General features: G+C 47.8%; 1 protein-coding gene across 1 annotated transcript in view; it reads left to right on the top strand.

Annotated features, from left to right (window-relative positions):
* LOC105472271 (CWC25 spliceosome associated protein homolog) overlaps positions 1-27,502 on the top strand; it is a 34,291-nt gene that overhangs the window by 3,190 nt on the left and 3,599 nt on the right. The window contains exons 2-8 of the mRNA XM_011725357.3: positions 1,205-1,377; positions 14,756-14,992; positions 17,411-17,480; positions 19,604-19,731; positions 20,429-20,492; positions 22,458-22,669; positions 23,042-23,140. Of these exons, the coding sequence (XP_011723659.1) occupies positions 1,205-1,377; positions 14,756-14,992; positions 17,411-17,480; positions 19,604-19,731; positions 20,429-20,492; positions 22,458-22,669; positions 23,042-23,140 (983 nt within the window). The remainder of the gene's footprint in view (positions 1-1,204; positions 1,378-14,755; positions 14,993-17,410; positions 17,481-19,603; positions 19,732-20,428; positions 20,493-22,457; positions 22,670-23,041; positions 23,141-27,502) is intronic.

Here is a 27,502-nt window from a genome sequence, read left to right as displayed (position 1 = left end):
ACCTGAGGTCGACAGTTTGAGACCAGCCTGACCCACATGGAGAAACCCTATCTCTACTAAAAATACAAAATTAGCCGAGCATGGTGGCTCATGCCTGTAATCAGCTACTCAGGAGGCTGAGGCAGATAATCACTTGAACCCAGGAGGCAGAGGTTGCCATGACCTGAGATCCTGCCATTGTACTCTAGCCTAGGCAATAAGAGCGAAACTCTGTCTCAAGAAAAAAAAAAAAGACTGGGCACGGTGGCTCACTCCTGTAATCCCAGCAGTTTGGGAGGCCAAGGCAGGCAGATCATGAGGTCAGGCGTTTTGAGACCAGCCTAGCCAATATGGTGAAATCCCATCTCTACTAAAAAATACAAAAATTACTCAGGCATGGTGGCATACCTATAGTCCCAGCTACTTGGGAGGCTGAGGCAAGAGAATCACTGGAACCCGGGAGGTGGAGGGTGTAGTCAGCCGAGATCACTGCACTCCAGCCTGGGTGACAGAGCAAGACTAAAAGAATGAATATCCAGTGTCAGAAGTGCATGAGTTCTGTTCTCTTTCAAAATATGTGCCTTCCTACTCATTACTGCATTCCTCCTGTCTTGTCATCACCAGCTCCAATTTAGGTATGGCTAGTGGAAGGATGACTTGTATGCTTTTAAGGTTAAAACTGTCTGAAGGGAACTCAGGAAAGACCTGTTCTATCCTGAAGCTTTCTTGTTGTTGTTGTTCTTGTTGTTTTGAGACAGAGTCTTGCTCTGTCGCCTAGGCTGTAGTACAGCCGCGCAATCTCGGCCCACTGCAACCTCCGCCTCCTGGTTCAGTGATTCTCCTGCCTCAGCCTCCTGAATAGCTGGGACTACATGCGCACGTGCCACCATGCCCAGCTAATTTTTGTATTTCCAGTAGAGACGTTTCATCATTTTGGCCAGGCTGGTCTAAAACTCCTGATCTCAAGTGATCTGCCCGCCTCCACTTCCCAAAGTGCTGGGATTACAGGTGTGAGCCACTGCGCCCGACCTGTCCTGAAGCTTTATACACTTGAACAACCTCCCCTTCCCCTCTAGATGTGTGAGAGATTATTGGAAGAAAACCTTGTCATTGTTGAAGACATCTTGCCTGCCTTGGGTATGGAAGGGTGGGTGAGGCAGGGCTAGTTACACCCGCCACTCAGTCACCCCTGGAGTTATTCTCACCTTCTTTTTATTTATCACAGAATCTGAAGAAGAGCTGGCACCCGCAGACCCTCCGGAATGTGGAGAAAGTGTGGAAGGCCGAGCAGAAGCATGAGGCTGAGCGGAAGAAGATTGAGGAGCTTCAGCGGGAGCTGCGAGAAGAGAGGGCCCGGGAAGAGATGCAACGTTATGCCGAGGATGTTGGGGCCGTCAAGTAAGTGAGGAGCTGGGGGTGTCCTAGTGTGCAGGGAATTGCAGAGCTGTCCTGAGATGCATCATCCAGTTGTTGTATAATAGCTGAGTGCTTAAGGGCATGGGTTTTAAAGCCGGACTAACCTGGATTCTAAGGTTGGCTTTGCATGTAGTAGCCGTGGAACTGTGATCAAATTTGAGAGACTTGGTTACTTCAGTAGGACCAGGGAGTGATAATACCCAACGCCTTCTTTTTTTTTTTTTTTTTTTGAGACAGAGTCTCGCTCTACCGCCCAGGCTGGAGTGCAGTGGCCGGATCTCAGCTCACTGCAAGCTCCGCCTCCCGGGTTCACGCCATTCTCCTGCCTCAGCCTCCCGAGTAGTTGGGACTACAGGCGCCTGCCACCGCGCCCGGCTAGTTTTTTGTATTTTTTTAGTAGAGACGGGGTTTCACCGTGTTAGCCAGGATGGTCTCGATCTCCTGACCTCGTGATCCGCCCGTCTCGGCCTCCCAAAGTGCTGGGATTACAGGCTTGAGCCACCGCGCCCGGCCCCAACGCCTTCTTAAGGTTTGTTGGGAGTCAAATGAGGTAACACGTAAGGACTTGCTGTAAGCTGAGCTCACGGTAGATGGCTGATAACAGTGATGAGGGATGGTTGCTCTACCCTGCTGCTCAGTATGTGTTGAGGCCGCAGTCCTGCCTTTGTTAATGTAGTTCAGGCTTGCTTGGGGGTGGCGGGACAGGGGGCAGGGAGTGAGGTCCCATGAGAGAAGGTGGATGGTATGCTTGTCAGTGAAAGCCGAGTGATTATGGCCAATCCCACTAGATTTTACCCTGCTTCAATTTCCTGTTGTATAATATAGGGTAGGAGTAGCAGATAATAACTACCTCATCCATCTCATAAAAGGAGATGGGAGTAAATATGTTTGAGAAAATAAAAAGCATACATTATGCAGTGTATTAAATCAGAATAAAATAAAATAACAGATAGACTAAAATTGAAGACCAGGTGTGGTGGTTCATGCCCATGATCACTGCATTTTGGGAGGCTGAGAAATCACTTGAGCCCAGGAGTTTGAGACCAGTCTGGGTAATGTAGTGAGACTCCATCTCTGTTTAAAAATATATAGGCTGGGTGTGGCAGCTTATGCCTATAATCCCAGCACTTTGGGAGACTGAGGCATGCTGATCACTTGAGGCCAGGAGTTCCAGACCAGTCTGTAGTAGGAACCCATCTCTACAAAAAAGTAGAAAATAGCCAGGTGCGGTGGCTCACACCTGTCATCCCAGCACTTTGGGAGGCCGAGGCGGGCAGATCACTTGAGGTCAGGAGTTTGAGACCAGCCTGACCACCAACATGGTGAAACCCTGTCTCTATTAAAATAAAAAAAATTAGCTGGGTGTGGTGGTGCACACCTGTAATCCCAGCTACTCAGGAGGCTGAGGCAGGAGAATTGCTTGAACCTAGGAGGCAAAAGTTTCAGTGAGCCGAGATCATGCTACTGCACTCCAGCCTAGGCAATAGAGTGAGAGTGCATCTCAAAAAAATGAACAAACAAAAAAAATACAGGCTGGGTGCAGTGGCTCACGCCTGTAATCCTAGCACTTTGGGAGGCCGAGGTGGGCGGATCACCTGAGGTCAGGAGTTGGAGACCAACCTGGCCAACACGGTGAAACTCCATCTCTACTAAAAAAAAAAAAAAAAAAAAAATTACCTGGGTGTGGTAGCATGCATCTGTAGTCCTAGCTACTCAGGAAGCTAAGGCAAGAGAATCGCTGGAACCTGGAAGGTGTAGGTTGCAGGTTGCAGAGAGCTGAGATTGCGCCAGTGCACTCCAGCCTGGCGACAGAGCGAGACTCCGTCTCAAAAAAAAAAAAAAAAGGCCGGGCGCGGTGGCTCAAGCCTGTAATCCCAGCACTTTGGGAGGCCGAGATGGGCGGATCACGAGGTCAGGAGATCGAGACCATCCTGGCTAACACGGTGAAACCCCATCTCTACTAAGAAATACAAAAAATAGCCGGGCGAGGTGGCAGCGCCTGTAGTCCCAGCTACTCGGGAGGCTGAGGCCAGAGAATGGCGTGAACCCGGGAGGCGGAGCTTGCAGTGAGCTGAGATCCCGCCACTGCACTCCAGCGTGGGCTACAGAGCGAGACTCCGTCTCAAAAAAAAAAAAAAAAAAAAAACAAACCAAGAACAAACAAACAAAAAAAACCCCAAAACTTAGCCAGGCATGGTGGCACATGCCTGTAATCCCAGCTACTTGGGAGGCTGAGGCAGGAGAATCACTTGAACTCGGGAGTTGGAAGTTGCAGTGAGCTGAGATCACGCCACTGCACTCCAGCCTGGGTGACAGAGTAAGACTTCGTCTCAATAAAAAAATAAAAAATAAAAAATAGAAAATAAAAGAAAGAGAGAGGAGGGAGGGAGGGAGGAAGGAAGGAAGGAAGGAAGGAAGGAAGGAAAAGTTAGCTGGGCATGGTAGCATGTGCCTGTAGTCCCAGCTACTTGGGAGGCTGAAGTAGGAGGATTGCTTGAGCCCAGGAGTTTGAAGCTACAGTGAGTTATGATTTTGCCACTGACTTTGGCCTGGGTAACAGAGTGAGACTCTGCGTCTAAGTAAATAAATAAATAAATAAATAAATAAATAAGTAAAAATTGATTTTAGACTGAATACCCATTAGTCATATGCCGAGGTACTATCCAAAGGTAAAAATTGTTTTGAAATTTTTATTCACCAAAGCATTACACATCATGTGCTCAGTTTATCAGAAATTTGGGCTTTTGTGGAGTCTGATTAATGAGGTCAGAGTATAGATGCACAAGTGTAGAGAAAGGAGTCAGCATTGTTGCAGACTCATGCCTGCTTGTGTGTTGTGAATGGGGGAATGATTTTGTATGCTTTGTTTTGTTTTGTTTTGTTTTGTTTTGCCCTACCACATGTCCTACAATATTGTAAAACACTAAGATCAGCATTTGGTTCCCTCTGCCCCCCCTCTTTTTGGTCTTTACTGCTGATGTATTTAGATGACTTGAGTATTCATCTGTTTGTTTGTATAGTTCTTTACATGGTGTCATGCTTTTAATTTATCCTATAAAATGCCACTAAAAAACTCTTTACTATTTAACAGTTCATTTCTGTGGTTCGGATCATGTTTTCTGTTTGTAATGAATCTCTCTTAGAACAAAGAAGACCTTTAATAGACATATTATTAGGGCTCACCAAGTCACGCTTTGCAACAGTGTTTCTTTAGTATTTACTGATAATATTGGAAAATTGCATTTCCCAGACACCAGTCTATGGTGGTGTTTTCAACCCTTGCACTTTAGAAGGAGCTTGGAAGGGCCGGGAACGGTGTCTCACACCTGTAATCCCAGCACTTTGGGAGGCCGAGGTGGGCGGATCACCCGAAGTCGGGAGTTTGAGACCAGCCTTACCAACATGGTGAAACCCCGTCTCTACTAAAAAAAATACAGAATTAGCCCGGAGTGGTGGTGCACACCTGTAGTCCCAGCTACTCAGGAGGCTAAGGCAGGAGAATCGCTTGAACCCGGAAAGCAGAGTTTGCAGTGAGCTGAGATTGCACCACTGCATTCCAGTCTGGGCAGTAAGAACAAAACTCCATCACACACACACACCAAAAAAAAAAAGAAAAAAAAGAAAGTTAGATGGGAGCAAGTCGCACCCGAGCAAATTTCCTCTGAAGAGAAGGGAGTGTGGGAGGCAAAGGCATATATGTGTTTTATTTATTTATTTATTTATTATTTATTATTGTTATTATTTTATTTTATTTATTTTGAGATGACGTCTTGCTTTGTCTCCCAAGCTAAAGTGCAGTGGCGCGCGATCTCGGCTCACTGCAACCTCTGCCTCCCGAGTTCAAGCAATTCTTCTGCCTCAGCCTCCCGAGTAGCTGGGATTACAGGCATGCACCACTATGCCTGGCTAATTTTTGTATTTTTAATAGAGACAGGGTTTCACCATGTTGGCCAGGCTGGTCTCAGACTCCTGACCTTGTGATCCTCCTGCCTCAGCCTCCCAAAGTGCTAGGATTATAGGCATGAGCCACCGCGCCTGGCCTTATTATTAATTAATTAATTAATTTATTGAGACAGGGTCTTGGTCTGTCACCCTGGCTGGAGTGCAGTGGCACTATCACAGCTCACTACAGCCTTGACCTCCTGGGCTCAAGCCATCCTCCCACCTCAGCCTCACCTGGCCTTTTTTAGTTTTTTAAGACAGAGTCCAGCTGGGCATGGTGATTTATGCCTGTAATCCCAGCACTTGGGAGGCAAGGCCGGTGGATTGCTTGAGGTCAGGAGTTCAAGACCAACTTGGCCAACATGGTGAAACCCTGTCTCTACTAAAAATACAAAAACTTAGCCAAGTGTGGTGGTGTGTGTCTGTAGTCCCAGCTACTTGGGAGGCTGAGGCGGGAGAATCGCTTGAACCTGGGACGTGGAGGTTGCAGTGAGCCGAGATTGTGCCACTGCACTCCAGCCTGGGTGACGGAGCAAGACTCTGTCTCAAAAAAAAAAAAGAAAGAAAGACGAGATCAGGCTCTGTCGCCCAGGCTGGAGTACAGTTGTGTGATCTTGGCTCACTGCAACCTCCACCTCCTGGTCTGAAGTCATCCTCCCACCTCAGCCTCCCAAGTAGCTGGGACCACAGGCACACACCACCATACCTGGCTAATTTTTGTATTTTTTGTAGAGACAGGGTTTTACCATGTTATCGAGGCTGGTCTTGAACTCCTGAGCTCAAACCATCTCCCATCTTGGCCTCCCAAAGTGCTGGGATTATAGGCGTGAGCCACCATGTAGACAGAGGGTCTCACTATGTTGCCCAGACTGGTCTTGACCTCCTGAGCTCAAGTGATCCTCCTGCCTGGGCCTTCCAAAGTGCTGAGATTACAGACGTGAGTCACCACACCCAGCTAATATACGGGTGTTTTGTTTGTTTGTTTTGTTTGTTTTTTGAGATGGGGTCTCCCTCTGTCACCCAGGCTGGAGTCCAGTGGCACGATCTCGACTTACTGCAACCTCTGTCTCCCAGGTTCAAGCGATTCTTCTGCCTCAGGCTCCTGAGTAGCAGCTGGGATTACATCTGTGCGCCACCACACCCGGCTAATTTTTTTTTCTTTTTCTTTTTTTTTTTTTTGAGACAGAGTCTCGCTCTGTCACCCAGGCTGGAGTGCAGTGGTGTGATCTCGGCTCACTGCAAGCTCCGCCTCCTGGGTTCATGCCATTCTCCCGCCTCAGCCTCCTGAGTAACTGGGACTACAGGCGCCTGCCACCATGGCCGGCTACTTTTTTGTATTTTTAGTAGAGACTGGGTTTCACCGTGTTAGCCAGGATGGTTTCGGTCTCCTGACCTCGTGATCCGCCCACCTCGGCCTCCCAAAGTGCTGGGATTACAGGCGTGAGCCACCGAGCCCAGCCATGCCCGGCTAATTTTTGTATTTTTAGTAGAGACAGGGTTTCACTATATTGGCCAAGCTGGTCTTGAACTCCTGATCTTGTGATCCGCCCGCCTTGGCCTCCCAAAGTGCTGGGATTACAGACGTGAGCTGCCATGCCCAGCCAATATACACGTTTTAAAAGCTCCCTGGGTGATTCTTATGTTCAGCTTCAATTGAGAACTTGTTCTATATCCTTAATGACAGCAACAACAAAGATGCATAGATCATTTTGCTTTTAGAAGCTTTGCCTCCACTATGTCCTCATTTAAAAACTCATTAATGATGAGAGATAGCAGTTACTAGCTCCACTTTATTTGTGTATGTATTTATTTTTTGAGATATTTATTTTTTGAGAGTTGTACTCTGTCACCCAGGCTGGAGTGCAGTGATGTGATCATGGCTCACTGCACCCTTGACCCGAGCTCAAGGGATCCTCCCACCTTAGCCTCCTGAGTAGCTGGGACTACCGGTGTGTACCACCACACCTGGCTAATTTTTTATTTTTTTGTAGAGATGAGGTCTTTTTATTTTGCCCAGGCTGGTCTCAATCTCCTGGACTCAAATGATCCTCCCGCTTTGGCCTCTCAAACTGCTGAGATTATAGGTGTAGACATGAGCCACTGTACCCACCCTATTTTTTATTTCTTTTGAAATAGGGTCTTGCTTTGTTGCCCAGGCTAGTGTGTAGTGGTACAACCATAGTTCACTACAGGCTTAACCCTTGGGCTTAAGTGATCCTCTTGCCTCAGCCTCCAGAGTAGCTGGGACTACACGCATTTTTTGTAGAGGTGGAGTCTTGCTATGTTGCCAACACTATAGCTCCATTTTAGAGATGAGGATACAGAAGTGCACAGAAGGAACTAGCCCAGAGTTATCCAGAGGCCAAATCCTGTGGCTCTGGATCTCAGCTATGCGATGTGTTCTCTCATGAGAGGGCGTGAGTGGGCCTGATATTAGTTGAGTCCTTTTAAAACTAGATAGAGGCTAGGGGCAGTGGCTCACGCCTTTAATCCCAGCATTTTGGGAGGCTGAGGTGGGTGGATCACTTGAGGTCTGGAGTTTGAGACCAGCCTGGCCAACATGGCGAAACCCCATCTTTACTGAAAATAATGAAAATTATTGCTGGGTGCGGTGGCTCACGCCTGTAATCCCAGCACTTTGGAAGGCCGAGGTGGGCGGATCACAAGGTCAGGAGTTTGAGACCAGCCTGACCAACATGGTGAAACCCTGTCTCAACTAAAAATACAAAAATTAGCCGGGCTTGATGGTGCACAGCTGTAATTCCAGCTGCTCAGGAGGCTGAGGCAGGAGAATCGCTTGAACCTGTGAGGTGGAGGTTGCAGTGAGCTGAGATCATGCCATTGCACTCTAGCCTGGGCAACAGAAAAAAACAAACAAAAAAAGAGTAGATAGGGCCTGGCGCGGTGGCTCACACCTGTAATCCCAGCACTTTGGGAGGCCGAGACGGGCGGATCACAAGGTCAGGAGATCGAGACCATCCTGGCTAACACAGTGAAACCCTGTCTCTACTAAAAAATACGAAAAACTAGCTGTGCAAGGTGGCGGGTGCCTGTAGTCCCAGCTACTCGGGAGGCTGAGGCAGGAGAATGGTGTAAACCCGGGAGGCGGAGCTTGCAGTGAACTGCGGAGCTTGCAGTGAACTGAGATCTGGCCACTGCACTCCAGGCTGGGCGACAGAGTAAGACTCCATCTCAAAAAAAAAAAAAAAAAAAAAAAAGAGTAGATAGATCCATACAGTTACTATTTTCTTTTTTTTTGAGATGAAGTCTCCCTCTGTTGCCCAGGCTGGAGTGCAGTGGTGCGATCTGGGCTCACTACAATCTCCGCCTCCCGTGTTCACACCATTCTCCTGCCTTAGCCTCCCAAGTAGCTGGGACTACAGGCGCCCGCCACCACGCCTGGCTAGTTTTTTGTATTTTTAGTAGAGATGGCGTTTCACCGTGTTAGCCAGGATGGTCTCGCTCTCCTGACCTCGTGATCCACCCGCCTCGGCCTCCCAAAGTACTGAGATTACAGGCGTGAGCCACTGCGCCCGGCCACAGTTATTATTTTATAGCAGTTTCCATCTTCATTCTTTTTTTTTTTGAAATGGAGTCTGGCTGTATCACCCAGGCTGGAGTGCAGAGGTGTGATCTTGGCTCACTGTAACCTCTCCCTCCTGGGTTCAAGCGATTCTCCTGCCTCAGCCTACTGACTAGCTGGGATTACAGGCGTGCACCACCATATTGGGCTAATTTTCATATTTTTGTAGAGACAGTTTTGCCTTTTGGCCAGGCTGGTCTCGAATTCCTGACCTCAAGCCTGCCTTGGCCTCCCAAAGTGTTGGGATTATAGGCGTGAGCCACCGCGCCTGGCCCTATCTTCATTGTTCCCGTCCATTTGTATTTGATCCTGTTGTGTTTCCCCTGGAAATCTGTTGCTCCTTTGACCACAGGTTCCTGGTCCTCCTGACTTTATACACGATTCCTTCTTTTTCCTTAATTTTTTTTTTTTTTTTTTTTTTGAGGCGGAGTCTCGCTCTGTCGCCCAGGCTGGAGTGCAGTGGCGCGATCTCGGCTCACTGCAAGCTCCGCCTCCCGGGTTCCCGCCATTCTCCTGCCTCAGCCTCCCGAGTAGCTGGGACTACAGGCGCCGCCACCACGCCCGGCTAATTTTTTTGTATTTTTAGTGGAGACGGTGTTTCATTGTGTTAGCCAGGATGGTCTCGATCTCCTGACCTCGTGATCCGCCCGTCTGGGCCTCCCAAAGTGCTAGGATTACAGGCTTGAGCCACCGCGCCCGGCCAATTTTTTTTTTTTTTTTGAAACAGAGTCTTACTCTGTCGTCCAGGCTAGAATGGAATGGCACGATCTCGGTTCACTGCAACCTCCAGCTCCCCGGCTCAAGCGATTCTCCTGCCTCAGCATCCCAAGTAGTTGGGACTATAGGCATGTGCCCACCACCACCGGCTAAATTTTGTATTTTTATTTATTTATTTATTTATTTATTTATTTTTTATTTTATTTTATTTTTTTTTTTTGAGACGGAGTCTTGCTCTGTCGCCCAGGCTGAAGTGCAGTGGCCAGATCTCAGCTCACTGCAAGCTCCGCCTCCCGGGTTCCCGCCATTCTCCTGCCTCAGCCTCCCGAGTAGCTGGGACCACAGGCGCCGCCACCTCGCCCGGCTAATTTTTTGTGTTTTTAGTAGAGACGGGATTTCGCCGTGTTAGCCAGGATGGTCTCGATCTCCTGACCTTGTGATCCGCCCGTCTTGGCCTCCCAAAGTGCTGGGATTACAGGCTTGAGCCACCGCGCCCGGCCAAATTTTGTATTTTTAGTAGAGATGAGGTTTCACCATACTGGCCAGGCTGTTCTCGAATTCTTGACCTTGGGTGATCTGCCTGCCTTGGCCTCCCAAAGTGCTATGATTACAGGCGTGAGCCATGGCACCTGGCTGGTTTTATTTTTGTTATTTATTTTATTTTGTTCTTTTTTTTTTTAAGACACAGGGTCTCACTCTGTCACCCAGGCTGGAATACAGTGGTGCGATCATGGCTCACTGCAGCCTTGAACTCCTGGGCTCAAAAATCCTCCTGCCTCAGCCTCCCAAGTAGCTGGGACTACATTGAAAAAATAAAAAATCAGGGAGGCATGGTGGTGCATCCCTGTAGTCCAACAATCTCCATTTTTGGAGACAACAATGGTGCGATCTCGGCTCACTGTAACCTCTGCCTCCTGGGTTTAAGCAATCCTCCTGCCTCAGCCTCCTGAGTAGCTGGGACTACAGGTGCGCGCCACCAGGCCCAGCTAATTTTTGTATTTTTAGTAGGGACAAGGTTTCATCATGTTGGCCTGGATGGCCTCAATCTCTTGACCTCGTGGTCTGCCCGTCTTGGCCTCCCAAAGTGCTGGGATTATAGGCGTGAGTCACTGTGCCCGGCCTAATTTTTTTGTATTTTTAGTAGAGATGGCATTTCACCATGTTGGCCAGGTTGGTCTCAAACTCCTGACCTGAAGTGATCTGCCCGCTTAGGCCTCCCAAAGTGCTGGGATTGGCCGGGCGCGGTGGCTCAAGCCTGTAATCCCAGCACTTTGGGAGGCCGAGACGGGCGGATCACGAGGTCAGGAGATCGAGACCATCCTGGCTAACACGGTGAAACTCTGTCTCTACTAAAAAATAGAAAAAAACTAGCCGGGCGAGGTGGTGGGCGCCTGTAGTCCCAGCTACTGGGGAGGCTGAGGCAGGAGAATGGCGGGAACCCGGGAGGCGGAGCTTGCAGTGAGCTGAGATCCGGCCACTGCACTCCAGCCTGGGCGACAGAGCGAGACTCCGTCTCAAAAAAAAAAACAACAACAACAAAAAAAACAAAGTGCTGGGATTACAGATGTGAGCCGCTGTGCCTGGCCCCATGATCAATTCTGTTTTTTTGAGACCGAGTCTCGTACTGTCACCCGGGTTGGAGTACAATGGTGGGATCTCAGCACACTGCAACCTCTGCTTCTCAGGTTCAAGCGATTCTTCTCCCTCAGCCTCCCGAGTAGCTTGGACTACAGGCATGTACCACCATGCCTGGCTAGTTTTTTGTATTTTTAGTAGAGACAGGATTTCACCGTGTTAGCCAGGCTGATCTCAATCTCCTGACCCCATGATCAGCCTGTCTTGGCCTCCCAAAGTGCTAGGATTACAGGTGTGAGCCACTGCGCCCAGCTGATCAATTCTTAATTATAGACTACAGTGTTTCTCAGACTCATTTTTTTAATATGAAAAAAAAATTCTAAAGGGTCTTGGGGCTGTGTGCGGTTGCTCATGCCTGTAATCCCAGCACTTTGGGAGGCCAAGGCGGGCAGATGATGGGATCAGGAGATCGAGACCAGCCTGGCCAACGTGGTAAAACCCCATCTACTAAAAGTATGAAAAATTAGCCAGTCTTGGTGGCATATGCCTATAGTCCCAGCTACTCAGGAGGCTGAGGCAGGAGAATCACTTGAACCCGGGAGGCAGAGGTTGCAGTGAGCCAAGATTGCACCACTGTACTCCAGCCTGGGCAACAGAGTGAGACTTCATCTGGGAAAAAAAAGAAAAAGAGTCATGGCTGTCCAGTGTTGGTTTAAATTATTCTTACTAAAAATGTCCAAGCATGCACCTAGGAAAACATTCTTTATGCTCACAGTTGTTACATAGCCTCAAAAACAAGTATACACATTTAAAAGGTCATATTCAGGCTGGGCACGGTGCCTCACCACTAATCCCAGCACTTTGGGAGGCTGAGGCAGGAGGATCACTAGAGGCCAGTAGTTTGAGACCAGCCTGGGCAACATGGCAAGTCCCATCTCTATAAGCATTGAAAAAATTGGCCGGGCGCGGTGGCTCAAGCCTGTAATCCTAGTACTTTGGGAGGCTGAGACGGGCGGATCACGAGGTCAGGAGATCGAGACCATCCTGGCTCACATGGTGAAACCCCATCTCTACTAAAAAAATACAAAAAACTAGCCGGGCGAGGTGGCGGGCGCCTGTAGTCCCAGCTACTCGGGAGGCTGAGGCAGGAGAATGGCGTAAACCCAGGAGGCGGAGCTTGCAGTGAGCTGAGATCTGGCCACAGCACTCCAGCCTGGGTGACAGAGCAAGACTCCGTTTCAAAAAAAGAAAAAAGAAAAAAGAAAAAAGAAAAAATCAGGGAGGCATGGTGGTGCATCCCTGTAGTCCCAGCTACTTGGGAGGCTGAGGCAGGAGGATTTTTGAGCCCAGGAGTTCAAGGCTTCAGTGAGCCATGATCGCACCACTGCATTCCAGCCTGGGTGACAGAGTGAGACCCTGTGTCTTAAAAAAAAAAAAAAAAAAATGGCCGGGCGCGGTGGCTCAACCCTGTAATCCCAGCACTTTGGGAGGCCGAGACGGGCGAATCACGAGGTCTGGAGATAGAGACCATCCTGGCTAACACGGTGAAACCCCATCTCTACTAAAAAATACAAAAAACTACCCGGGTGAGGTGGCGGGCGCCTGTAGTCCCAGCTGCTTGGGAGGCTGAGGCAGGAGAATGGCGTAAACCCGGGAGGTGGAGCTTGCAGTGAGCTGAGATCCAGCCACTGCACTCCAGCCTGGGTGACAGAGCGAGACTCCGTCTCAAAAAAAATAAATAAAAAATTAAAAAAGCACAAAAAAGTCATATTCAAAAAACATTTAATTTCAGGTTATAGATAATACTGTCGATGAAACTACTTTTCTGCTTGCAGTGTGAATGTAGTGTTGGCTGCTTCCACGCATGCTCTTATGAATGTAGCCTGCCTTTACTGTCTGTGGTATGAGGGTTCGACTTTCTCACCACTTTTTCTCCCAGAACCCCAGGGAAATGTTTGTGTGGCATGATGCTGTGACTTAATTTGGCCCCTAGATGGCGAGATCAGGGTTTATTCACTTGTGAATCCCAGATAGTTACCTAATGATTCATGTATTCAGTGTTTGGCTCTTTTGGCTTGAAAGTGTCACTTACTCAGTTACCTCTGATTTTTTCCCATCATGCCCTCGAATGTGTAGTGTTACCGCTGGTGTCTGAGTGCCCGCGAGCACCAAGATGCACAATCAATGCAACTGCGTATGTGGTCACTGAAATTGTTCTTGATGGTAAGATGGTGGTGTAGAATGTGCTTGTTCAGTGTTTTAGGTCATCTTGGAAATGAAAGCAAAATATAAAGACCTTGTAAAGGACACTTGAGGAGCTCTGAGCCAAGATCCACGCCCCATGTTGAGGAACACTGGTTTTCCTTATAAATTGCTTTATGTGTGTGAATATTCTCTCTCCATTCACTCGTAAGCCTCATGAGGACAGGCACCATTTATTTATTTATTTGAGACAAGGTCTGGCTCCGTCACCCAGGCAGGAGTGCAGTGGCGTCATCTTACTGCAACCTCTGCCTCCCAGGTTCAAGTGATTTTCCTGCCTCACCCCTCCGAATAGATGGGATTACAGGCACCCACCACCATGCCTGGCTAATGTTTTGTATTTTTAGTAGAGACCGGGTTTTGTTATGTTGGCCAGGCTAGTGTCGAACTCCTGACCTCAAGTGATCCGCCCGCTTCAGCCTCCCAAAGTGGTGGGATTACAGGCATGAGCCACAGAACGCGACCCATACTATTTTTTTTTTTTTTTTTTTTTTGAGGCGGAGTCTCGCTCTGTCGCCCAGGCTGGAGTGCAGTGCCGCGATCTCGGCTCACTGCAAGCTCCGCCTCCCGGGTTCCCGCCATTCTCCTGCCTCAGCCTCCCGAGTAGCTGGGACTACAGGCGCCGCCACCACGCCCGGCTAATTTTTTTGTATTTTTAGTGGAGACGGGGTTTCATTGTGTTAGCCAGGATGGTCTCGATCTCCTGACCTCGTGATCCGCCCGTCTCGGCCTCCCAAAGTGCTGGGATTACAGGCTTGAGCCACCGCGCCCGGCCGACCCATACTATTTCTTTTCTTTTTTTTTTTTTTTGAGACGGAGTCTTGTTCTGTCACGGAGGCTGGAGTGCAGTGGCGTGATCTCGGCTCACTGCACGCTCCGCCTCCCAGATTCACGCCATTCTCCTACCTCAGCCTCCTGAGTAGCCGGGACTACAAGGCGCCTGCCACCACGCCTGGCTAATTTTTTTGTATTTTTTAGTAGAGACAGGGTTTCACCGTGTTAGCCAGGATAGTCTCGATCTCCTGACCTCGTGATCTGCCCGCCTCTGCCTCCCAAAGTGCTGGGATTACAGTAGTGAACCACGGCACCCGGCCCTCAACCCACACTATTTCTTGATGCCGGCCACTGCCAGGGTGCTGTGTTTATTGCATGGTAGGTGCCAGTAGAATGAATTCTCTGATCAGCTGTGGTTCTCTCTCCCTTGTGTTCAGGTTTTATGTGTAGGTTTGCGGAAGTCTGCTTTTTAAAGAAATTCTATTTCTTTTTCTTCCCTTGAACCAGGAAAAAAGAAGAAAAGTTGGACTGGATGTACCAGGGTCCTGGTGGGATGGTGAACCGTGATGAGTACCTGCTGGGGCGCCCCATTGACAAATATGTTTTTGAGAAGATGGAGGAGAAGGAGGCAGGCTGCTCTTCTGAAACAGGACTCCTCCCAGGCTCTATCTTTGCCCCATCAGGTGCCAATTCCCTTCTTGACATGGCCAGCAAGATCCGGGAGGACCCACTGTTCATCATCAGGTACTAATGGGGGGCTGGGAAGGGGGTTTGTTGCAGATGCTCTGAGACCCTGCTAAGGCCATTGATTCTCTTGCTTTACAGTTTTCCCTTTGCTTTTATCTGCCATATAAATGATTTGTTTCCATTTGGGCTTCCTGATGCTGGGAAGGAGGCTCTAGTAAGTGTGCCTGCCTGACCTAGGCCATATGCAAAGATACTGGCCAATGCACGAGCCCAGCTTTATTCATTTACCTTTGGCCCTTAAACAAAAATAGGAGTCAGAAACAAGGTGAAAAAGGTTGTCACCTTCTTAGAAGCTTGGGAATATGTGTAGTGCTGGCCAAGTGGGTGAACAGGCCTTCTTACCCACATTTCTTTTTTCAGGTGGTGAGGGGAAGGGAAGAAGAACGCTTCAAAAAGAAACTTGCAAATCTTACTTGAAACCCTAGTATGTAATATTAGAGTTGCAGTTTGGGTGCTAAATGAAGATAGACTGTGCATATTATTATTTATTTTAGTTTAGTTTGCATTTTAATTCCAGTATATAAGATTCAACGTTTAAATATGTTTATTTTTTATTTACAGTTTTTTTTCTTTTCTTTTCTTTTCTTTTTTTGAGACGGAGTCTTGCTCTGTTGCCCAGCCTGGAGTATAGTGGCGCGATCTCAGCTCACTGCAACCTCCACCTCCTGGGTTCAAGCAATTCTACCTGCCTCAGCCTCCCAAATAGTTGGGATTACAGGTGCCCACCACCACGTCCGGCTAATTTTTGTATTTTTATTAGAAATGGGGTTTTGCCATGTTGGCCAGGCTGGTCTCCAACTCCTGACTTCAGGTCATCCGCCCACCTCGGCCTCCCTAAGTGCTGGGATTACAGGCATGAGCCACCATGTCTGGCCTAATTACAGTTTTTCTTTTGCAAATTATCTTTAAAGTTATTTATCTTAACCATATCCTGGAATAAAACAAAAGAAAAAATAGTTATTTATCAAAGATATTGTATAGGTTGCAAATATTTTGTCCCATTTTTTTAGTGTCTTAGTTTATCGTGGTAAAATATACATAACATAGAATGTCCCATTTTAACCATTTTCATATGTACAGTTCAGTGTATTAAATACATTCACAGTGTTGCTGGGCGCAGTGGCTTGTGCCTGTAATCCCAGCACTTTGGGAGGCCGAGGCGGTGGATCACAAGGTCAGGAGATTGAGACCATCCTGGCTAACATGGTGAAACCCCGTCTCTACTAAAAATACAAAAAATTAGCCGGGCGTGGTGGCGGGCGCCTGTAGTCCCAGCTACTCGAGAGGCTGAGGCAGGAGAATGGTGTGAACCCGGGAGGCGGAGCTTGCAGTGAGCTGAGATTGTACCACTGCACTCCAGCCTGGGCAACAGAGCAAGACTCTGTCTCAAAATAAATAAATAAATACATTCACAGTGTTGGGCAACCATCACCACAGCCCGTCTCCAGAACTCTTTCGCCATTCTGAATTGAAATTCTATACCTATCAAAAACAACTTACAGCTGGGTACAGTGGATCACACCTGTAATCCCAGCACTTAGCGAGGCTGAGATGGATGGATTGCTTGAGCCCAAGAAATTGAGATCAGCCTGAGCAACATGGTGAAACCCCATCTCTATAAGAAATACAAAAATTAGCTGGGCATGGTGGTGGGTGCCTATAGTCCCAGCTACTTGGGAAGCTGATGTGGCAGTATCACTTGAGCCCAGGCGATCAAGGCTGCAGTGAGCCGTGATCATGCCAGTGTACTGCAGCCTGGACGACTGAGCATGACTCTTTTTTTTTTTTTTTTTTTGAGACAATCTCTTATATTTGGGGGAGATTTTTGGCTTTGACACCATCATGTAGTTATTTATTTATTTATTTATTTTGAGACAGGGTCTCACTCTGTCACCCAGACTGGAGTGCAATGGCACAATCTCAGCTCACTGCAACCTCTGCCTCCTGGGTTTAAGTTATTCTCCCACCTCAGCCTCCCGAGTAGCCAGGACTGTAGGTGTGTGCTACCACACCTGGCTAATTTTTGTGGGGTTTTTTTTGTTAGAGACGAGGTTTCACCATGTTGGCGAGGCTGATCTTGAACTTCTGACCTCAAGTGATCTGCCTGCCTCAGCCTCCCAGAGTGTTGGGATTACAGGTGTGAGATGAGCCACTGCACCCAGCCCCATCATCATGTAGATTTTTTTTTTTTTTTTTTTTTTTTAGAGACAAGAGTCTTGCTCTATCGCCCAGGCTGGAGTGCAGTGGCATGATCTTGGCTCACTGCAATCTCCGCCTCCCAGGTTCAAGCGATTCTCCTCCCACAGTCTCCCAAGTAGCTGGGATTACAGGTGTGCACACCACCACACCCGGGTCATACTCCATAGAATTTGGAGAAAAGAAATAGTCATGAATTTTATAATTATCTCTATTTAGGAAGAAGGAGGAGGAGAAAAAACGAGAGGTATTAAATAATCCAGTGAAAATGAAGAAAATCAAAGAATTGGTAAGTAGTGTATCAGATAAGCACCAAGAGCATCTTTTAGCCATATAACGTGAGAACCTCTCTCCATTTACTCTCAACTTACCGGGGGAAAACAGAATGGCCTCTAAAACTTTTGTCTTTTAGAGACCATCTCGTGGCTATTTTATGTAATCTTTTTCTTTTTTTGAGACGGAGTTTCAATCTTGTTGCCCAAGCTGGAGTGCAATGGTGCGATCTCGGCTCACCGCAACCTCCATCTCCTGGGTTCAAGTGATTTTCCTGCCTCAGCCTCCCTAGTAGCTGGGATTACAGGCATGTGCCACCACGCCCAGCTTATTTTGTATTTTTAGTAGAGATGGGGTTTCTTCATATTGGTGAGGCTGGTTATTTTATGTAATCTTAATTTGTTAAGCTTAATTAAACTTGATTTTGGTTGAAAGTCTTTTGGGTGGGAGAATGCACCATGTGATGTCATTTTTCCAGAAAAAGAGTGTGGGCTAAGCGTGTGGAAAGCATTACCATTCGGTGTGTTCAGGAGGTCCGAGGATGCCCTTGGTCATGGTATAAAGTTTCCAGGGGGCTGGGCGTGGGTGGATCACCCGAGGTCGGGAGTTCAAGACCAGCCTGACCAACATGGAGAAACCCAGTCTCTACTAAAAATACAAAATTAGCCGGGGTGGTGGTGCATGTCTGTAATCCCAGCTAAGGGGAGGCTAAGGCAGGAGAATCGCTTGAACCTAGGAGATGGAGGTTGCAGTGAGCTAAGATCGTGTCATTGCACTCCAGCCTGGGCAAGAAGAGCGAAACTCTGTCTCAAAAAAAAAAAAAAAAAAGGCTTCTAGGGCCCACTTATTCACATGACATATTATGTAATTGTGTCTTGGATCAGTTGGTAAGGAAAATTAAAGCTTGACCTTGCAGTTCCTGACTGCTTTCAATGGAATGGGAATTCCTTTGACACAGAATGGAAACTCCTAGGCAGTGGTTTTGGTGACTGTTTAAAAACACAAATTCCTAGTCTCACCTACCAGATACCAGTTCAGTAGTTGGGGTTGTTAGTGCACAGCCTGGGTTAAGACCCTTCCCCTGGTGTGTTGACAGGGAACCCCCATAATGTCCTAGACTTCTGTAGACCCAGAGGCATGGAGTCAGGCAGTTTGTGCATGAGCCACGCCCCTCAAAGGAGACTGACTGGGGTCTCAGTAATCTTTTTTTTTTTTTTTTGGAGGTGGAGTCTCACTCTGTTGCCCAGGCTGGAGTGCAGTGGCGTGATCTCAGCTGACTGCAAGCTCCGCCTCCTGGGTTCACACCATTCTCCTGCCTCAGCCCCCCGAGTAGCTGGGACTACAGGTGCCTGCCACCACGCCCAGCTAATTTTTTGTGTTTTTAGTAGTGATGGTGTTTTACTGTGTTAGCCAGGATGGTCTCGATCTCCTGACCTCGTGATCTGCCCACCTCGGCCTCCCAAAGTGCTGGGATTACAGGTGTGAGCCACCGTGCCTGGGCTTTTTTTTTTTTTTTTTCTTTTAATAAGATGGAGTCTCACTCTGTCACCCAGGCTGCTAGAGTGCAGCAGTGCGATCTCGGCTCACTGCAACCTCTGCCTCCTGGGTTCAAGTGATTCTTCTGCCTCAGCTTCCTGAGTAACTGGGACTACAAGCACACATCACCACACCCTGCTAATTTTTGTATTTTTAGTAGAGATGGGGTTTCACCATATTGGCCAGGCTGATCTTGAACTTCTGACCTTGTGATCCTCCCGCCTCAGCCTCCCAAAGTACTGGGATTACAGGAGTGAGCCACCATGCCCAGCCAGTAATCTTTTTTTTTTTTTTTTTTTTTGAGACACAGTTTCACTCTGTCGCCCAGGCTGGAGTGCAGTGGCACAATCTCGGCCCACTACAACCTCTGCCTCCCGGTTCAGGTGATTCTTGTACCTCAGCCTCCCAAGTAGCTGCCATTACAGGTGCCCAGCTAATTTTTGTATTTTTAGTAGAGACGGGGTTTTGCCATGTTGGCAAGGCTGGTCTCCAACTCCGGATCTCAAGTGATGATCTGCTCGACTTGGCCTCCCAAAGTGCTGGAATTACAGGCACTGGCTGGTCTCAGTAATCTTGTGTGTTTGTGTTCTCGGCATTTTCCAGTTGCAAATGAGTCTGGAAAAAAAGGAGAAGAAGAAAAAGAAGGAGAAGAAAAAGAAGCACAAGAAACATAAGCACAGAAGCTCGAGTAGTGATCGTTCCAGCAGTGAGGATGAGCACAGTGCAGGGAGGTGAGCATGTGGCGACTGGCCTCCCTTCTCGTTGATTCGCTTGCTCATTCACTCATTCATTCCACAGACATGAACACCTGCCCTGTGCTGGGAGCTGCCAGGTACTGGGCATTCAGTAATGAATACTTGAACATGGGCCCCGTGCCCACAGAGCTTGCCATCTAATGCTAGAGTTCCTTGGAGATGCTAAATGTGAGTGGGTATCTCGGCCATGCTGCTGGAGAGAGACCTTTAATGGAGCTGACTTTAGCCTAGTAGGTCTTAGGTAGGTCAGACATCCTGGGGGTGACTGTTTCATCTCAGCTTAGGATTCCTTCAAGACTGAAGTGGGCTTTATATATGCTATTTTTAATGGATGGTGGCCCATGTGGTCCCATTCTGCGTGTCTTCCCGTGGGAGCAGTCAGCTCCGCCGCTGCTGAGTCACTATTCATCCCCGGAATAGCAGCATGAAGTGAGAGGAGAATGTCTTCAGGCGTTGGGGCTTAGAAGCGAGGCCCACACTTTTTCACAGGAAAATTTGACTGTGCTGATGCATCTTTCGGCATAAACAGTTCAAATAGAGAAACGTACTGCCAGGTAACAGCTGGGAGGCGGAAAGGTCACATTGGAAGCAAGAAGCATGGTTCAGCATAAGATACTTAAATTGGACCTGTATGTATTTTCTTTTTCAATGACTGTGTATTTTAATCTCTTAGATCTCAGAAGAGGATGGCAAATTCCTCCCCTGTTTTGTCCAAAGTCCCTGGATATGGCTTACAGGTAGGGATGTGGGCTCCTTGAAAGGAGTGACTATAGGACTGTGGGATATGCCACTTGGACAATGTGGATAGCAGGGAGGTGGGCAGTGAAGCCTGGGCTGCTGGGAAACAGGTCCCTTCTTATCCCTGAGCATCTTCTTGTGGCTGACGACCCTCTGAGCAGAGAGACTAAACCACCAATGGGGCATTGAGGCATTCTACCCATCCCTCTACAAATAATTTACATGAAATGCATATATTTTAAGTGTATAGGTGGTTTTTTTTTTTTTTTTAGACAGAATCTCGCTTGTCACTCAGGCTGGAGTACAGTGGCGTGATCTTGGCTTACTGCAACCTCTGCCTCCTGGGTTCAAGCTATTATTCTGCCTTAGCCTCCCAAGTAGCTGGGATTACAGATGCCCACCACCATGCCCAGCTAATTTTTGTATTTTTAGTAGAGTCAGGGTTTTGCCTGTTGGCCAGGATGGTCTTGAACTCCTGACCTCAGGTGATCCTCCCGCCTTGGTCTCCCAAAGTGCTGGGATTACAGGCGTGAGCCAGTGTGCCTCGCCTAAGTGTATAGGTTGATGATTTTTGACAAACATAAATCGGCTGTTTTTTTTTTTTTTTTTGAGTAGCAGTGCATCATTATTTTGCCCAGGCTGGTCTCAAACTCCTGAGCTTAAGCAATCTTCTGAGTAGCTGGAAGGGCAAGCTCAAGGCACCTGGCTTGCCTTCTGTATTTCTGTATTTTTGTGTTTTTTTTGAGATGGAGTTTCACTCTTCTTGCCCAGGCTAGAGTGTGATGGCACGATCTCAGCTCACTGCAACCTCGACCTCCTGGGTTCAAGCGATTTTCCTGCCTCAGCCTCCCGAGTCGCTGGGATTACAGGCATGTGCCACCACACCCAGCTGATTTTGTATTTTTAGTAGAGACGGGGTTTCTCCATGTTGCCCAGGCTGGAGTGCAGTGGCGCAATCTCAGCTCATTGCAACATCTGCCTCCTGGGTTCAAGCGATTGTCCTGAGTAGCTGGGATTACAGGTGCCCGCCACCATGCCTGGCTAATTTTTGTATTTTTGGTAGAGATGGGGTTTCTCCATGTTGGTCAGGCTGGTCTCGAACTCCTGGCTTCAAGCTATCTGCCCGCGTCAGCCTCCCAAAGTTCTGGGATCACAGGCGTGAGCCACTGTGCCCGGCCTCGTATTTCTGTATTTTTAACCTTAGGTCCTGTCCTCCATGCTTCTGCGTCTTGCTCTTCCTTAACCTATAGTGAAGACCCAAGCCAGGTATATTCTTTTCTTTTTTTTTTTTTGAGAGGGAGTCTCGCTCTGTCGCCCAGGCTGGACCTACCATACCCAACTAATTTTTAAATATTTTGTAGAGACAGGGTCTCACTAGTTGCTCTGAGTGGTGTCAAACTCTTGATCTCAGGCAGTCCTCCTGCCTCCATCTCCCAAAGTGTTGGGATTAAAGGTGTGAACGACTGCACCTGGCTGACTGAAGGAGATTCTTTTAGGGGATTCTGCAGATAACTAAGTTTATACAGTTCTCTGTGATAATTCTATGTGATGATATTGGTGTGCCCAATGAGCTCCTTATGTAACATCTCCTGTTTCACTGCCTTTTCTTTTTTTCTTTTGAGACGGAGTCTTGCTCTGTCGCCCAGGCTGGAGTGCAGTGGCGCGATCTCGACTCACTGCAACCTATGCCTCCCGGGTTTAAGCAATTCTCTTGCCTCAGCCTCCCGAGTAGCTGGGATTACAGGTGCCTACAACCAGGCCCAGCTAATTTTTGTATTTTTAGTAGAGATGGGGTTTCATCATGTTGGCCAGGCTGGTCTCAAACTCCTGACCTCAGGTGATCCACCCGCCTAGGCCTCCCAAAGTGCTGGGATTACAGACGTGAGCCACCGTGCCCGGCTGCATTTTCTCCTGAATCGCTGGATTTTCCAGGTGAATAATTTCTCTTTTCCTTAATGACGTAGGTCAGGAACTCTGACCGTAACCAGGGTCTTCAGGGTCCTCTGACAGCCGAGCAAAAGAGAGGGCATGGGATGAAGAACCATTCCAGATCCAGAAGCTCCTCCTACTCACCCCCCAGACATGCAAGCAAGAAGAGTACCAGGGAAGCAGGGTCCCGGGACAGGAGGTCTCGATCCCCGGGCAGAAGGTCATGGTCCCCAAGGCCCAGCAAACCGTGAGTGTGGGATTCACTGGGAAATAACCTGTGACTGTGGGGGCATGGTCCCTGCAGGCATTTGCTTTTGCTTTTGGAGATGTCCATCCATCGACTTTCCCAAATGTCTTTGCTTTGGTATTTCCTTTACATCATTTTTTTTCCACCTCTATGTAAAGCTCAGGCATCCAAAGCTACATATTTGTAGGTGTCTACTGTGCTTTGGGAGCTCTGGGTGAGTCTGACATCAAACCCTATACCTTTATTTTTCTCATACTTGTGCCCTCTGCTTAGATTATACCTCTAAGACCATTAGCTCATCTTGCATTGTTTGAGAGATTCAATGTAAGCCCCTGGATTAAAAAGGCTTTTTCCTCTCTGTGTCTGTTACAGGCACAACTCTAAGGTGAACAGGAGAGAGACAGGCCAAACTAGGAGCCCATCACCTAAAAAAGAGGTCTACCAAAGGCGACATGCTCCCGGATATACCAGGTGAGTCAGGAGCCTAGTTGATTAACTTCACATTCTGCAGGCCTGAATCTAGAAGGGGCCCAAACCAGGGCAAATGGATAATCCATCATTACCTTTTCAACAAACCAACTTTTATTTATCTTGTCAGCCTGTAAGGGTCTGCGTCCCCTACCTCTAGCCATGTGAGGCACATTGAAAGGGCAAGGTAAGGCTGGGCGTGGTGGCTCATGCTTGTAATCCCAGCAGTTTGGGAGGCTGAGGTGGGTGGATCACCTGAGGTCAGGAGTTAGAGATCATCCTGACCAACATGGTGAAACCCCGTCTCTACTAAAAATATAAAATTAGTTGGTCATGGTGGCGCATGCCTGTAATCCCAGCTATTTGGGAGGCTGAGACAGGAGAATTGCTTGAACCCAGGTATCGGAGGTTACAGCGAGTCGAGATCGCACCACTGCACACCAGCCCAGGCGACAGTGCGAGACTTCGTCTCCAAAAAAAAGAAAAAAAAAAAAATCTCGGCCGGGCGCGGTGGCTCAAGCCTGTAATCCCAGCACTTTGGGAGGCCGAGACGGGCGGATCACGAGGTCAGGAGATCGAGACCATCCTGGCTAACACGGTGAAACCCCGTCTCTACTAAAAAGTACAAAAAACTAGCCGGGCGAGGTGGCGAGCGCCTGTAGTCCCAGCTACTCGGGAGGCTGAGCCAGGAGAATGGCGTAAACCCGGGAGGCGGAGCTTGCAGTGAGCAGAGATCCGGCCACCGCCCTCCAGCCTGGGTGACAGAGCAAGACTCCGTCTCAAAAAAAAAAAAAAAATCTCTTTACAAAAACCAAGCCAGACACAGTGGTCCATGCTTGTAATCCCAGTGCTTTGGGAGGCTAAGGCAAGGAGGATCATTTAAGGTCAAGGGATTAAGGTTGCAGTGAGCTATGATCAAGCCACTGCAGTTTTGCTTGGGTGACAGAGCAAGACCCTGTCTCTTAAATTACAAAAAAAAAAAACCCTCAATTATTCTTGCTGGGTGTGGTGGCTCATACCTGTAATCCCAGCAGTTTGAGAGGCCAAGGCAGGAGGATCACTTGAGGCCAGGAGTTCCAGACCAGTCTGAGCACATAATAAGACACTATCTCTAAAAAAAATTATTTTAAAAACATTAAAAAAAAACAAAAGCTAGTAGTTCTTTGCTCTGCCTGACCCCACTTTCAGTCATGCTACCCAAAGGCAACTACTTTCAGCTTTTTCAGTAGTTTCTTTTCATACTATGTATTCCTAAAAATACAAATATGTTGCTGCCTCTTCATCCATCAATTTTAGATACTAGATATTTTCTTTTTTCTTTCTTTCTTCTTTTTTTTTTTGAGACAGCATCTCGCTCTGTCTCTCAGGCTGGAGTGCAGTGCCACAATCTTGGCTCACTACAACTTCTGCCTCCTGGGTTCAAGTGATTCTTCTGTCCCAGCCTCCCTAGTAGCTGGGACTACAGGCACACGATGCCATGCCCAGCTATTTTTTTGTTTTTTTTTTTGAGATGGAGTTTCACTCTTGTTGCTGAGGCTGGAGTGCAATGACCGAATCTCGGCTTACCACATCCTCTGCCTCCTGGGCCCAAGTGATTCTCTCGCCTCAGCCTCCCAAGTAGCTGGGATTACAGCATGCGCCACCACGCCCAGCTAAGTTTTGTATTTTTAGTAGAGACGGGCTTTCTCTATGTTGGTCAGGCTGATCTCGAACTCCCAACCTCAGGTGATCTGCCTGCCTTGGCCTCCCAGAGTGCCACCGCGCCCAGCCTTTTTTTTTGAGATCGAGTCTCGCTCTATTGCCCAGGCTGCTGTGCAGTGGCATGATCTTGGCTCACTGCAACATCTGCCTCCTGGGTTCCAGCAATTCTCCTGCCTCAGCTTCTTGAGTAGCTGGGACTGCAGGCACATGCCACCATGCCCAGCTAATTTTTGTATTTTTTAGTAGAGATGAGGTTTCACCATATTGGTCAGGCTGGTCTTGAACTCTTGACATCAGGTGATCTGCCCGCTGCGGCCTCCCGAAGTGTTGGGATTACAGGCATGAGCCACAGCACCTGACCCTAATTTTTGTATTTTTAGTTTATATGGGGTTTCAATGTGTTGCTCAGGCTGGTCTCGAACTCCTGAGCTCAGGCAATCCACCTGCCTTGGCCTCCCAAAGTGTTAGGATTACAGGTGTGAGCCACCGCACCTGGCCAGATCTTAGATATATTCTTACTGTTTTATTTTTTTATTTTATTTTTTTGAGACGGAGTGTCACTCTGTTGCCCAGGCTGGAGTGCAGTGGTGCGATCTTGGCTCACTGCAAGCTCCACCTCCCAGGTTCACGCCATTCTCCTGCCCCAGCCTCCCGAGTAGCTGGGACTACAGGTGCCCGCCACCACGCCCAGCTAATTTTTTGTATTTTTAGTAGAGACAGGGGTTTCACTGTGTTAGCCAGGATGGTCTTGATCTCCTGACCTCATGATCTGCCTGCCTTGGCCTCCCAAAGTGCTAGGATTACAGGCGTGAGCCAATGTGCCCAGCCCAGATATTTTCTTACTGGTATAGTAAATAATCTCTTAGTGTAAATGAGCTTTCATACACTCCTTGTCCCATGTTTCTTCTATCCCTATCTTTTCAGTATGGTTATATCAGAATTTTTGGTTCAATTAGTATGTGGATTCATACTTGTATGATATATAAATATTGTTACTGATACTTTTCATTCCTAAGCCAAGCAGAATATAGAGGTTACATTTCCTTTCTTGTATGATGTGTGTATTTTTTCCTAGTGTCAGTATTTGCTTCCTACAATCTAAACCATGTCTTTGAGTTCTAGGAAATTTTCTTGTATTATTTCTTTGATAACTTCTTTATTCTCCCTACAAAGTCTCACTGTGTTGCCTAGGTTGGAGTGCATTGGGGCGATCATGGCTCACTGCAGCCTCAAACTCCTGGGTTCAACTGATCCCCCTACTCAGCCTTCCAATTAGTTGGGGGTACAAGGGTATGCCACCACGCCCAGCTAATTAAAAAAAAATTTTTTTTTTTTTTTAGCAGAGATGGGAGGTCTCACTTTGTTACCTAGGCTGGTCTCAAACTCTTGGACTCAAGCAATCCTCCTGCCTAAGCCTCCCAAAGTGGTGGGATTACGGGCTAGAGCCACTATGCCTGGCAGTCATTTTCGTTTTTTTTTTAAAGTCTCCTACTCTCATTTGAATGCTCTAATATCTTTCATTTATTATCTCTGAAGCAGATTTATTTATTTATTTATTATTATTTTTTTTTTTGAGATGGAGTCTCGCTCTGTCGCCCAGGCTGGAGTGCAGTGGTGCAATCTCGGCTCACTGCAACCTCCGCCTCCTGGGTTCACGCCATTCTGCCTCAGCCTCCCCAGTAGCTGGGACTATAGGCGCTCGCCACTATGCCCAGTTTTTGTAATTTTTTGTATTCTTTAGTAGAGACAGGGTGTCACTGTGTTAGCCAGGATGGTCTCGATCTCCTGACCTCGTAATCCATCCGCCTCAGCCTCCCAAAGTGCTGGGATTACAGGCGTGAGCCACCGCGCCCGGCCTCTGAAGCAGATTTTTAATAGTAAATTGTTTTTTGTTTGGAGGGTTTTTTTTTTTTTTTTTTTTTTTTGAGACAGAGTCTCACTCTGTTGCCCAGGCTGGAGTGCAGTGGTGCGATCTTGGCTCACTGCAACCTCTGCCTCCAAGGTTCGAGTGATTCTCCTGCCTCAGCCTCCCAAGTAGCTGGGATTACAGGTACACACCACCACACCTGGCTTATTTTTGTAATTTTAGTAGAAACAGGGTTTCCCCACATTGGCCAGGCTGGTCTCAAACTCCTGACATCAGGTGATCTGCCTGCCTCGGCCTCCCAAAGTGCTGGGATTACAGGCGTGAGCCTCTAGGCCTGGCCCTATTTATTATTTTCTGAGGCTAAGTTATTCCTTCAACTTCTGGCTTCTAGCTTAGTCCTAAAGTAATGTACTCACAGGCTGTGTCATGAATTTCTAGTCTCCAATGGGTAGTTAGATGGTAGATGTTAACAGTTACATGGATAACCTAGACTTCTGTTCTTTGGTAAATTGTTGAGCAAACCATTGGGATATAATTACTACAGGTTTAGGTTCCTGATTAGTTCCCAATTTATTTCATATTTCATATTTCATAATAATCACTCTAGAGATTACTGAGTGAGATTATGGAATACTTTACTGAAAGCCTTTGAAATTTGTATGAAACCTGCTGACCAGGATGTTAGAAGGAAACTCAGGCTGGCCTTGCACTTGGAGAGAGCAGTGAACTGGAGAGCTTGGGGTGCTACCTGGCTTCTGTGCTTCTTGTGCTACTTCTGTGTTTTTTGCTGGGAGAGA

This window comes from Macaca nemestrina, chromosome 17 (genome assembly GCF_043159975.1).
Source record: "Macaca nemestrina isolate mMacNem1 chromosome 17, mMacNem.hap1, whole genome shotgun sequence".
Lineage (NCBI taxonomy): Eukaryota > Metazoa > Chordata > Mammalia > Primates > Cercopithecidae > Macaca > Macaca nemestrina.
This window is presented reverse-complemented; position numbering and strand designations above follow the sequence as displayed.